Genomic DNA, 14225 nt, shown 5'->3' on the forward strand with positions numbered 1-14225 from the left:
TCTAAAAGTGAGCCTGATACAGATACATACTGTGCCTTTGAAAGAGAGTAACGTTGTACAGGATCATCGGCAACCCTCTGGGTCTCAGTGGTTTAACTGCATCCATCATGCCTGATGCCGGAGACATCATTTTGCATCAAGACTCCATCTAGAATCAGAATGATGGTTTGGTTATGTTGCTTACTGATTATAGGCTCTATGGCTCCGTAATCATTTACCCTTCATCAGTACTCCCACATGGAGTCTGGTACAAAATGTTCTGTTTTCAGCTTGTTAGGTTTTGGTGTGCTTTAGGGATAACAATAATGAATGTGAAGTGGTTAGAAGGATTTCCAATACAGACAAACAGAATGCAGGATTGATTCCTGAGAAAAAATACAGCATATGGGGTGAATGTCAGCCCAGGCTATTTCTGTCTGTGTGTGAATGTGTGCGTGTGTGTCGTCTATCATAACACTCGCCTCTGGGCATATTTTTGAATGTGTTCAATTATCTGTTTTCGTCAGACCCTGCGTGAGGAGAAGATGTCCCACGAGAAGGACATGAACAATATGCAGGCTCGGTCCGAAGACGAGGCCAGCCAGATGAAGGAGGGCCAGGCTCGAGCTCTGGAGGAAGTCGCCAAGAAACACAGAGTGACCCTGGAGAACGCTCTCAACAACGCCGAGAAGGAGAAGAACCGCATGCTGGCCGTGAGTACACACACACACACACACACACATATATTCACGGACTCCAAGGTTAGACCGATATACGTGTGATGGAGGCTCTTCCTGCTGATTTTGCTGTTGATTAGTACTACCTCATTCTGAAAACATCCGACACACATGCAATCAGAAACGTGTGTTGTTCCTGCTTTGATGAAAACAAAAGAACCCATACTAGATGATATGTCCTACAGAGGATGCATCAGATGGTGAGCTCGCCGGGCACAATGAAGGGAAATCCACAAGATTAATTTTCAGAACGCTGCCTCTTTGTGTAATAAGCGTTTATTGCTCAAAGCAGGAGGAAAATGAACAGCTGTATGTTTTAATTGATCCTGCATCATCGAGCTCGGGGCTCATCTCGAGCCATAAAGACGGTGTCCTTGGGAAGCTTGTTTTCACCACTGGTAGAAGTATTACTCTCTTTATGGAGACCCAGAGGTAGAGAAAGTAACAAAGTACATTTAGAACACTATTAGGTAATATTGTGCAACTTTACAGTATACTACAATTCAGAGGGAAATATTTACTTTTGTGCCACGCTGCATTTATCTGATTGTTGTAGTCATTAGTCACTTTACAGCTTTAAAAAATAGTCCCTCCATGAATCGAAGGCCCGGCTGATGTTGATCCTAGTTTTCCCCCCCGACGTCGGTCACATTCCTGTTTTGCAAGACGTGCTTCACTAGATATAACTTTGTTTTTTTTTTGTGCTTCTGTGGAGTTTGTGTTGGAGACTGAGTTCTGGTGGGGGCTGGTCTTTTTGTTGGCGTTAGCGGACTCCATTTGTAAGCGACTCGCGAGTGCTCATGACGTCACATCTGTTGGATTTTCCGGAAAAAACGTCCCGCATTCTTCACATTATGCCAAAACCTTGTCCTGTTGTTGTTGTTGTTGTTGTTGTTGCTGCAGATATCTGTTTATAGAGATTTAACTAACCAACAATATATAAAGTAGTTACTGTTTGCTTCACCTCAACCACCTATAACATTCTTAACATCTGTCCATGTACTGAGTGATTTACATTAAAGTACATTTTAGTGGTAATTCTTGCTTAAAGAAGTACTTTTACTTAAAAAATAAAATGACTTTTTTTGTGGCTACTTGGGGACAGCAAATCACACTGACTTTAACTTTGACATATTATTGCTTTTTATAGTTGTTGTGGCATGAGTTGCCTGTTTATACACACAGCAAACAATGAGCAACATTAGCATTCATTTGGAGTGGTGTTTTTGGAGGATCACAGAAAAACCTCTGGCCCGATTTTCATAAAACTTGGTAGAACAGTGTAGCGTTGGCCAAGGAAGAACCTAATACATTTTGGAGCAGATCCGAATCACGGGGCGGATACACGCATTATTTTTCACTTATTGAAACAGACTTGGCGGAGGTCCGCGCTCTCTGAGTGCCCTTCTAGTTCTGTGTGGGTTCATCACTATGAGCAACTCCTTTCACATCAATAAGTAGTCAACTCATCCATTGTTAATATGAAAATATCGAGTAGTGCAGCTTAACATCAAGGATCTGAATACATTTTTCCCTACTGGATGGATACAAGTAGTGACACATTGACAAACACTTTTAGAATGTCACAATTTCCACTCTTCCTGTTGCCCACATTGAACAGTATGATATTCAGGACTTATGACTCAGGATACCAGCTGTCTCTCTCTCAGTCTCTCTGTGTTCTGGATCTGTCGCCTGCCAAAAGATTTGGACCTGTCACACCTCTTCAGTCTGTTGATGTTACACAGTATTTGTTAATGAATGAGTGGTGATTATGGATGACAGATGTCCTGTGGTGTCTGCAATATGTTGTAGTTTGATCAGCGCCATACCACTGACCACAGTCATATTGTGTTTGTGTATATTGACCTTTCCACTGGCACGCTAAAACAATAGTTTATAAAGTCTAACCACAGTCCTCTGCTGTTTGTCTGTTGCTGCTCATTAAGTTGTTTAGAGAGGAGACAGCAGCGCTCATTTACTTCCCCACAGACACTCTGCAAGCTGGTTGAGCTTATTTTAACGGTTAACCGGTCACAATCCCGCCTCTCTAACCTCTCTGCTAACTCCACATTGTTCACTGACTGCGCCATCTGTTACAAGAGCTGGAAAAAAAGCTCTCTTTGCCTTGAGATTCGACTTGAATTGTAAATTTCTCGTGTCTCACGAAGGTCTAAATATTGTTCCAGACGCTCTTCTGTCTTGATATGAATAAAATTATTGAAGGAAATAGTGCATTTTTGGCATTGTAATACAGATAATGTCCTTGTTCACTCTGAAACACCTCAGATTACTTTTTTCAGTCTGTAAAAAGCTGCAGGGTTTTCATTTGGTAGCCTTGACTGTCAAAGTTGATCTGCAAATACATTGAGACTAACATTCATGCTTCTCTCTCTTTTTAAGAATAAACTATATTCTAGTAATCAATAAGAGCAAAACAGCACATTATATCAGCTAGAAGTGTCGTTATATCAGTGGTAGAAAACTGCAGATGGAGTAAAAATATAAATAAACATAATTAGGGCGAGTGGCCATTCTGTTTATTTACTATAGACAACATCTTGTGTCGCATGATAAGAGATTTGCTCTTCACTCACCGCGAGGTACAGTAGGACACAGAGCCTTGCAGAGGCAGCAGGTGAAATATATCAGCAAAAAGAGCACAAGGAACATCCTTCACTGTTTCTAGGCAACAACAACAGTTGCAGCTGTTGTCGTTGGTTGCGCTTTGAAAGTTCAGCGACAACTGAGGTCAAAGTTGAAATAATTTGGGTGATGGCTTCACTCAAAAACAATATAAATTGTAGCACTCACCTTCCGAGTCTCTCTGTGGTCCAAGAAAAGGTTTTCTATCAAATGGCGTTAAGGAGAACAGAAAATGAAAAATGAAAGCCTATCAGTGCAAACAGACTTCAACAGAGGCCAAATGAAAGATGGCAAAAAAGGTTATAAAACTTCTGAGAAACTCCTGTGCAGCATTATCCAGGTGTCTTGTATCTATTCGTGCATTCATGCAAACACAACTATCCGTTAAACTACTACACCGCACCTTTAAGAGAGGTTGAACTGTGTTTGAAATGGGAGCTCCATCATAAATCTGGGCAACTGTGATGAATGGACAAGAGTATGATTTCATATAAGTTTATTTCTGCTAAACTAGGAGGGGAGAAAGTTTCAAGACAGACCAAGAGACCATTTTTCAGGGAATGCTTGGAGTTAATGACCGGACCGACGGGGTCTATTACATTTAAAAGGACCCTCGAGTTATGGCCATTCGTTATAGAAGACATCATATGGAACCAAGAAGTTATTCTGTAGTTTATTTGCCTTCCAGCTTTATTCAGCTATCTTGCATTTCCTATTCAAGATCTGAGTGAGCTTAATAAAAAACTATAGCAGGGCTTTAAGTTCATCTTTTTTATCTTTTACCTCAAAAATATCTAAAAGCTGTTGTATTGATCAGCTCTTCGGTGCAGGAAAAAATGAGTCAGTGAAGCTGATATCACGTCAACATGAGCAAAACCACCTAAAATTTCCAAAGGTATGACTCAGCCCCTTTAATATACTGAATAAAGGTTTGGGATTAGTCTCTGTACAGGGTGATAAACAAATGAATACATCACACGTAGGCATAACAAGTGGAGGAGCTCAGATACCTGCACAAAATGCGCAGTTTGTTTAGGTTGTATATAGACTAAAATACATCAAAGAGGGCTATAACCGTGACTAAGAAGCTGGCAAAGGAGGAAATGCAGCCTACTGATGTGGGAGCACATTTATAAATGTCATCTAGAACACCTCTGAGTTCACATAACCTGGGCTGGATGAAATGTGAGTAACCTGCAGGAGCTTCTGTCAGCGATGTAATGTTACAAAAGAGATCCAAAAAAAGACAAATCGAAAGAATTTCTCAATGAAAACAAAGTTGGCAGACGTGGCAGACACACTATACCCAGCCTGCCTGATGACTCACACAGGTGATAGGACGCTCTAATGGGCTATTTTTGGCTGATGCTAAAACTGCTGCTACTCCTATTCACACACAAAGGCACACAGCTGCTTTAGTGAGCTGTAGTGCAGGAGACAATAAAGGTCTAATTAGATTAACACACTTCCTACACATGGAGGAAGTGTGGAAATGACAGTAAAAAAAGTGGGTTACTTTTCAGATCTTAGAAAATGTGCAGAAATAGAACTTTTCTGAGCTTTTATGACATTTTTTACACCACATAGTTTGATATTTCTCACTTTCTTACAGTTAATAAAAGCAAAATGGCCATGACTAATAATGTTGAGCACCAGAATCTTTAAAACAAATCAGGAAATGAAGGTTTGTACAAGGTGTGGGAGTTTTGACATTTAAGTGGGTGCAGGACCTTTAGATTTCATAGTGCTGCTTGTACACCGATGACATTTACTTCACATCAAACTGCAAGTGGAGAGTTTAAAGTGAGTAAAGTAATCAAAATTAGGACAAACTGATGGGATGGTGAAAGAGATGGATGTGTGCTTTGCCTGAGGGATGTGAGTCCAGCAGCCAACTGGTACCAGAGTGTGTGTGTGTGTGTGAGTGTGTGTGTGTGTGTTTCTAAAACTACCATCATAAATATTTCACTGCTCCTTACTTAGCACAGTGTGTGGTGACCCTAACAGAGCTTAAGCTCATACATACAGTATACACCCGCGCTTTTACGCTGCTGGTCTGCTGCATATTCTGTGGTATATATTTTACTCTTTGGGAAGAACATGAGAGTTTCTGTGATTCCTTCTTCTTCAGCTGGAGTGAGATCAGTAAAAACAGGTTTATGAGCTAATGATTGTTTTCTTGAAGGTACTTCAGAGAAAACAGCTGATTCATATTATTATTATTATTATTATTATTATTATTCCTGTGATCTTGATCATTTCAACGTTGTTTTTTGAACATGAACCAGACTAAATCTAAACTTCATAAGGAGACGAATCCTGAAAATGCACAAGGCCACCTCTGGATATATCCTTTTACACTGTAATACATGCTTCAAATAACATTATCTGCAGTTGTTGGCACAGTGTCAGGTTTGGTTCTGCTCTGTGGTTATTTTCAAGGCTGTAGTTCTTTGTGTTGGATTAGCATAAACAATTTAAGTAAAGTCACAACAGTTGGGTCATTTTCAATATTGTTTTTATTGCAGGATTATTGTTGTATTTTATTGTATTACATCAGACTGATGATAGATAGCTTTGATTTGTGTTCCTTTTAATTGACTCCAACTTTCGGTGTCCATCATGATCTATGTAGGTAGGTAGGCCCTTTATGTTTTGCTATTGTTATCTTCATTTTAATTTCCTTCTTTTTAATTTGTGTTATTTGTTTGCTGGCTCCTTTTATTTACAGTTGAGTATGAATGCTTCATGCTATAATCAATAACCTGTTATGCATAATGTTTTTGTTTTTTTATTTCGTTTTTTCCCTTATCCGAAAAGGACAGCTGTTTGCACGGTTAAAATGAATATTCCACTAATATTCCTGCTTACATGCAGTTGTGCATGAAGCGATGAACGTAAGTGGTGGCGGACTAGTTCGACCGTGTGAACACAGCCTCCCTCTTTCATTCCTTCAACCACCTTCTTGAAAAGATTGGCGTTGCGATATTTGCACATATCCAAAATCCCGTTGATATCCAAGTCTTACATAATGTTGAAAAGTCGGGCATGCATCTCCGTAAACTGTCGGCTAGTTGGTTTGTGCACAGCCGTAGGCTGTATGTATAGATGGACGACGCCTCTCCACTTCCTCCCGCTGTACAGAAGTGAAGCCAAAATATACGGGTACGGGAGCTGCGATCTTGAGACTTTGACGTCATTTGGAGCTAGAGTCTGTGCAGTAGTGATCAGGCAGTGGAGCCGCGGTATCGAGGTCACCCACCCAATCTGGGTTAGGGTTTTTGGGTTTTTTAATCGTGCTTGAGTCCAAAACTGCTCCCGTGGTTCGGTCTCGGGTCAGACTTGGATTGAAACTATACAGGATCATGTCGGGTCGGGACTGATTTTTCACTGGCTTCAACAAAACAACCTCCACCACTCCGACTGCAGCTCCTCACATACCAGACAATAGTTCCCTCTTGTGTGCTTGGTGCTCAAATTACCAAACACACAATTTCCAGTATCATGATGGCTTTTGTATCTGATGCGAGTTGTGAAATTGCCCCGAGGATAACAAACCGGGCCCCGGGACTCGTTTAATGAGCCTGAGGGTCTACCTGTTCCGAACCGCAGCGCGCCACTAATTTACCTGCAGACGAGGCGTGTGGCTCCAGCAGCCTGAAAATAGCCCTGTGATGATGCCCAATCTCCACTGGGTCCTTTATTCCAGTCACACACGGCCATGAGCCAAGTGATCAAATAGTCTCTTGCATCGAAGTTGCATAATGAGGACGTGTTTTAAACGCTATTCCACAGTAGCCCCGATCAGAGTTGACAGCTACATTAATAGGAGAGCGTTTTGCATTTCCATAATTATTAGATATGCATTCTGTATGCAGACTCTCTGGTCCTGTGTGATTTCCATGGCCTTCTATTCTGTCCCGCTGTGTACTGATATGCACAATAATTCCCCATTGTTCACTCCCGTTCATGATTATGCTGCCAGTGTTGGTGCAGAAATGTCCAGATTGGATGAGTGACGGCGAGGAGGCAGCGTTCATTCACTTCTCATCCACTCGCTGCCGTTTTATATATTTTTCTGCAAAATCACGAAGGCCGACACATGACAAGAAATGCCTCCTCATCCCTCCATTTGATTCTAGTTTCATCACGTCGAGTTAATCATCTTTTCTTTCATCACCTCCATTCTATCATCGCTTTAAATTATAATGAGAGTCGTCTGTGAGAAGGCCGGGTTTTGAATTTAAATGAATAGTCTGCAGTACCTCGGCCTCGCCCTCCGTATCGAGCGGCAAGGTATGACAGGAATCCTGATGTGTCGTATTAGATTCCTCCCCAGCTGACTCCGTCTGTCTGTGGATCGACCAGCGTCCTCGATATCATCAGACTGATGGAAGGGCACCTTACGTATCCATCAAGGTTTCCACAAATTCAATTTTTTCGCATATTGAGAAAAATATGATGCATGCATTGATTTTTTTTTTTTTTATTTAAAGCTTGTTGAATTTCATGGCTGGGATTTGGGTGTGTGATGTGGTGCATTGAACTGAATTGTGTCTATTATCTGTGATAATACACTGTCAGGATCTGACTATAGTTAAGAATTTTACCTGCAAATTATCTTTTTCTGATGTCCAGAATGAATACAGGTAGGAAATCTTGCAAGAGATGACTGAGGATTTGAAGCTTTTGTACTGTAGTATTACAGTATTAATAATAGTTTTTTTTATATTATTATATATCTATATATACAGATATATACTGTATATCTATAAATAGATATACAGTATATCTCATGATTGTCCATAGTTAATTGCGATTAATCGGAAATTAATCACACGTTTTTTATCTGCTCAAAATGTACCTTAAAGGGAGAGACTTGTGCCAAACTGCATGTGATTATCATAAAGTGGGCAAGTCTGTAAAGGGGAGACTCGTGGGTACCCATAGAACCCATTTTCATTCACATAGCTTGAGGTCAGAGGTCAAGGGACCCCTTTGAAAATGGCCATGCCAGTTTTTCCTCGCCAAGATTTAGCACAAGTTCCTCCTTCCTGACAAGCTAGTATGACATGGTTGGTACCGATGGATTCCTCGGGTTTTGTAGTTTCATATGATGCCAGTATCTCCACTCTAGCTTCAAAACTGAGTCCACTGCAACCTGAAAATTGCAAGTTGGCATGAAAATGTGTGTTAGCGCGTTAACTTTGACAGCCCTACATAGTACTACAAATGCCCATAGATTAGGGGCTGTAGGGGTTACATCCACACCTGCAAAAAGTTAGCACAGCAGGTAAAACAAAGTAAAGTAAAACAAAACAAAGCATTGAGTTGGTAAATATTCCTAGAAGAGACTACGCAACATGTAGAAATAGAAGAAAGTTATTTATCCAGATTTTTGCCTGAAACCAATTTCACTACTAGATTCACAAGCGAGGAATAGTCTCAAGGAAAGCCTTTGTGAGGAGGACCTGTGAGAGTCGAAGGCTTCAGGCGAACAGTACATCGGACACATCTCGGTGTAGCTCAGGGATTTCATCGTAGCCCGGAGCTGGGCAGGTACTAGCCCCATTCTTGGCTTTCTTACGGTTGCACACGGGTGTTGAAACTATTGCAAGCAACAACATGGAGCTGCTTGGGAGGGAAAACAGCAGCGGACTGACGTATTTGAGCTGGTTGGCGTTTTGCAAAGTGGATCATTTTGCGATTCTTTGTACCAAATTATACCGAACTGTTTCACGGATGCACATTTGTGTCAGTCAATTCTCCCAGTTATTACCCTGCCAACAGAGGAACTTCCTCCACTCCGCGACAAGAAATACAAGATGTCATTAAGCATTACACATGAATTACTGTGATTTTACACTCTGTCTTCCATTCAGATGAATTTCCGTGAAGTTCCATTGGTTTTTATCTCACAGCAGTCAATACGCTGAATGTTTTTTTTTATACGGCATTACAAACTTCATCTTCCTCTGTAATGAATAATGGTGGCAAATTTCATTTGACATTACAGCAATTTCCCTCTGCTCTAATTGTCCTTGGAAAGCAGCAATCATTGCACGCTATAACAGAAATCGTTCCCCATTCATCAGCAGCCATAATAAGCTTTATCATGGTAACAATGCTAGACCTCTTTCTCTCTCGTCTCTTTCAAGGACAATGAAATAGTTTGAAGTATTTTTAGATATTTTTGCACAGATGAATGCATTGAATGCGATGACAAAAAAAGAGGAGCGAGGGAGGCGAGTCCTGGATCTACACCACAACTGAGGGAATACTGCACATATATGAAGGATTTGAGTTGAGTTTGTCAGAGTTGATGTCCATTTTCAGTCTCTGAGTCTGGAAATTAATCTTTTCAGTGTATCAGCCAGAGCCCCCAACACATCCACTTCCTGTTTTTAGCCATACTAGTAAAATGTTACTTGGCTTCCCTTTGGTTGAGGACATGAACTTCATCTGCACATGAATTCTTGATTTAGTCACAGATCATTTTCTCTTAAAGCTGGAGTGCAGAACTTTTGTTTTCCCCTCTAGCAGTGAGAGTAATTACACAAACACTGTCGACGCATGCTTATGACGTATGCGTGCAGGTGAGCTTGCTGCATCCCCAGGAGCGCTCTCTCCAAGTCTTCCCACGCAAATAAGATCACGTTTTTAAACGGGCACTGCACTAGTATTTTACAAATACCGACCTATCCAAGAACGCGATGTGTGCCCTTAATCCCTTCTCTTCTGTTAGCGCTCACTAACGAGTAAAAGTCGTTGATCGCTTTCTTTTTTTTTTACTTTAATCCTTCCTCTGAATGTCGATCTTCTTTTATATCAGGAGCATCCACTCTAGAAACTTTTCTTGGACACTTGTTAGGATTTTCTGCCATAGCTTCCAGCGTACTCCTAGCTGCTCCTCCGTCGCTGTTGTCTCTCCTCTCTTCCTGTCCCCTTTATCCCTGGCTGATTGACGTAAAACCATAGACTGTATATAAGAAGTGGACGTAGTTAGTGTGATGTCGCCCATTGGTTGGTGGACTGCCGTTTTGAAGCATCAAGTTCAGGTTTTTGGCCGTCGCCATCTAGACAAACACGGACAACTCCCAGACTGGACAACGCCGTGGTAGCGTCCTGTCAATCACAAGGTAGTCACGCCCTAAAGAATACCCTGCTTTATGGTCTATTTGACTCTAAATGGGAATAAATACAGAGAGCTTTCACTGGCAGCGATAAGCTTAATCAGCACTGTGTGAACTTGTTTGGCAAGTGCTTGAATGTCACGTCCATTTCAATGTAAAAGTCCTGCACTCCAGTTTTAAGTTCCTTTGTTGATGCTCCTCGGCTTTTATAGCTCACTCGTTTTGACAGAGGTGTGTTTCTAAATTGCTTTCCACAGGAGCTGGAGCAGCAGTTTGAGAGGGAGCGCCTCGCGCTGGAGGAGCAGAAGACGATTCTCAGGCAGCAGCTGGACGAGCTGAGTGAGGAGCTCACCGCCAAACTCACTGCCGCCAGTCAGGAGGTAGGACATCCACGACTTTACATTTGTACATGACATGTGCTTTGAAATAACTTGGTTACAAACAACTGCATATTTAAAACTATTTCAGCTGTCTTTGGTTGCTTCCTTGTCAATTATCATATCTACTATTACTACTATTACTACAACTATCTTCAAGTATTGAAAACCACAATCAAAAATGGCCGATATCTGCAACACTCTGCAACTCACGCCAAAACAATCTAGACTGATAAATATCACTACAGGTAACGAATTAAGGATTTTGGGTTGAACTGTCCCTTTTTTAAGAACTTCTCGTCCACATTAACTTAAAAGTTGAATTTCAAGTTCGTCCTTGGCGTTTGACCACCTGTTGATGAAGATCATGTGATGTGATTGAAAGCTCCAAAACAGCTTCTAAATGGCGAGATTGTTTAGTAAACTTTGTTTGTAATGAATTTCTCATTCACTACTGTTAACTTCTTGTTGGTAATGTCACCTTCAAAAGTTAGAGGAACTGGAGTCTGAATCCTTAATAACGTGCGTGACTTGAATAATAAATAAATGATAAATGGTATTTACCGTTTGAAAGATGAAGTAAACTGTATATTCCAGTCGTCTTACCAGCTGAAAAATGAGGTGAGGGTCACGTCCAAAGGACACATTAAAATGACCTATGTGGAAAATAAACTGTATAAACCCTCAGCTTTAAGTCTCTTATTATTTTTTAACCTGATACTGACTGTCCAACTTTAGTAAGACATTATTTAGAGACAGTTATAAGACAATTATAAGTTATTCAGAGTAAAGCCAACTGTTTAACTGCTCAACAAAATGTGTTTCCTATTTGTAGATGTTAGCTTTTCAAAATACAGTTGTTTGCTGCTTATTCATTCATTAATACTGCTGGTTGTTTGTACTGAATTTGAAGTATTCAGACTTGTTTTCTGTGTAGTTTAAACCTTAATGGGAGTATATGAGCCTGAAATTTTGGGGAAAATATATTTAATTGCGGTGCATGTAAGTTAAAACACAAAATGTTTTTTTTTTCTAACAAAGGCTTGTTTAATCCCTGGTGTTTTAAAGCATTGTTTTTCTGTGTATAAACCCACTGCCTCGCTGTGTTCATTGTTTGTGCACTCTGAGTTGTACTGTGCTTTTAACATCGAGGTAAATTAATATCCGATGCGCTGCAAAACCATGTTGCCACGTCGGCAAAAAGTATATGGGCCTGGCTCATTTAAAAATCAGAACTAGAAATGGTTATTGAATGCATTTTTGATGGAAATTCCACCTCGCTGAGCTTAAAATGCTGATGTAGTTTCAAGGTTGCTGCCACACTGAGATACAGCCTGAAGCGCTACAGGGTAGAGGGTGTGAATATAGTTTATTCTCTCTGTCTAACTCTCCTCCCTGCAGGTGGTGCGGCTGCAGGAGGAGGTGCAGCAGGGCGAGCAGGACGTGGGGACAGCTGAGGTACAGATCTGCACAATGAAGGAGGCGCAGGACAAACTGCTGGAGGAGCTGGATGCTACCAGGGCCCGACTGAGAGAGACCAGCAACCTGCTGACTGCACTGCAGGTCAGCACAAACTAACACACACGCAGTTTATTCTGTACTTATGAGGACATTCTGCAGCCCCTTTTACCTGACCTGAACCATCACAACAACACGACTGACCTCAAACCTTAAATTAACCTTAACCTTAAAACCAGGTTTTAACAGTCCTTTGGAGAAGTGAGGACCAGACAAAATGTCCTCACCTCCCAAAAATGTCCTCCCTCTCAAGGTGTAAAACTCAAATGTGTCCAAAGATAGAAGTACAGACACACAAATACACCCACACACTCACACACATACAGTACTCAGGCTGTTCTCATACACAATTTGTAGCTATACCTATGAAAAAGTAATGCCCTGTAATTCATATATATCCACGTAATCGTGAACCAGGAAGTATAAAGAGCGACCAACGCCGCGTAGGGAGGAGGTCAGGGCGGATGGGTGGGTCTAAAAACACCGGACTTGTGTGAAACCAGAAGTCAATTATTGTGGCGTAATTTCCGTAACACCACTTCCAGTAATATTTTAATCCAAACCACGTTTTCCTGTACATTACATTTCCTATAGTAGTAGTTTTAGTAGTTTTATTTTTGAAAAGACTGGAGCGGAAATTGACACGTGCGTTACGTGTTTTGCTGGACATTCGTAGGAAAATGCACGAAAAATAACTTGAATATATGTTGCAGGACTTGGACTCATTCCACCATACACAATATAAACTATTTCGTCAACTCATACTATATCTTGTGTCAGTAGGATGTTTGACTAAATATAGTTGGGTGGCAAACTATTGTCATTATTGCTTAATTTAATTAATTAATAATAATAAATAGACATGATCTTTCTTCAGTCTTTCTTTCAAATTCATGAAATTTTAAACAAAATAATAATAATAATAATAATAAACTTTATTTATACGGCACCTTTCATACATAAAATGCAGCTCACAGTGCCTCACAAGAAAAATCAAATGAATAAATAAAAACAAGAACACAGGTGTTAAAGGTCATCAGGAGTAAAATGTACCAATAGATAAGACCAATAAAATTGTGAAATACATAAAAAACAATGATGTTAAAAAAGGCAAAGGTAGGTTTGTGATGGGAATTTGTTCCAAACCTTTGGTGCATAATATCAGAAGGCTGCTTCACTTGCTTGTAGTTAATTTTTGGTACATTTAGCAAGCCAGCACTACTTTGTCTATAAAATGGTGAAGGTACCATTAAAAGTTCCCAGAGACGAAGACATTGTCCGTTCAGTGGTTATTTAGTTCGACCAACACAATTAATCAGTTATCATATTCATCCAATTTATTTTCTGTTTATCAACTCCTCAATTAATGTTGATAATAATTTCAGTCCTATGATGGACTGTGGGCTTAGTGAGAGTGGGTTTTTGAAGGACGTCCATGTCACCACTCTTTTTGGATTGACACTGCCAATAGCAACGTTTTACTCCAAAAGGCTTTAACCGTTTTTCACGCTACAGAAAATCCAAAAAGTTTTCAGAGTTGCCTAAAGAACTGGATTCTTGTCGGAGCGGAAAAAAACCTATGAGCAACGTTTAGACTACGAAGGCACAGTAACCAAGGTCTGCCTGTCTGCCTGTCTGTCTGACTGTCTGTCTGTCTGTCTGTTTCTCAGGGGGAGTTGGAGATCCAAAAGCGTCAGCATGAAGCCAAACTCATCACCACCAAAGAAGAAGAAAAACTTAAGATGGACAAGATGGCTCTGGAGCTGGAGCTCAAATGGACCGAAACACTCAGGTAGGTGTGTGATTGTGTGTGTGTGTGTGTCTGAGAGAATAAC

At 40.6% G+C, this 14225-nt stretch overlaps 1 protein-coding gene across 15 annotated transcripts in view; it reads left to right on the top strand.

Moving 5' to 3' along the window:
- The window catches only part of fam184a (family with sequence similarity 184 member A), a 167870-nt gene that overhangs the window by 97950 nt on the left and 55695 nt on the right, over positions 1-14225 (top strand). For all 15 annotated transcript variants that reach the window (XM_037750663.1, XM_037750661.1, XM_037750672.1 and 12 more), the window contains 4 exons: positions 507-692; positions 10753-10875; positions 12274-12435; positions 14061-14182. In XM_037750663.1, the coding sequence (XP_037606591.1) occupies positions 507-692; positions 10753-10875; positions 12274-12435; positions 14061-14182 (593 nt within the window). The remainder of the gene's footprint in view (positions 1-506; positions 693-10752; positions 10876-12273; positions 12436-14060; positions 14183-14225) is intronic.

Source organism: Sebastes umbrosus, chromosome 18 (genome assembly GCF_015220745.1).
Source record: "Sebastes umbrosus isolate fSebUmb1 chromosome 18, fSebUmb1.pri, whole genome shotgun sequence".
Classification (NCBI taxonomy): domain Eukaryota; kingdom Metazoa; phylum Chordata; class Actinopteri; order Perciformes; family Sebastidae; genus Sebastes; species Sebastes umbrosus.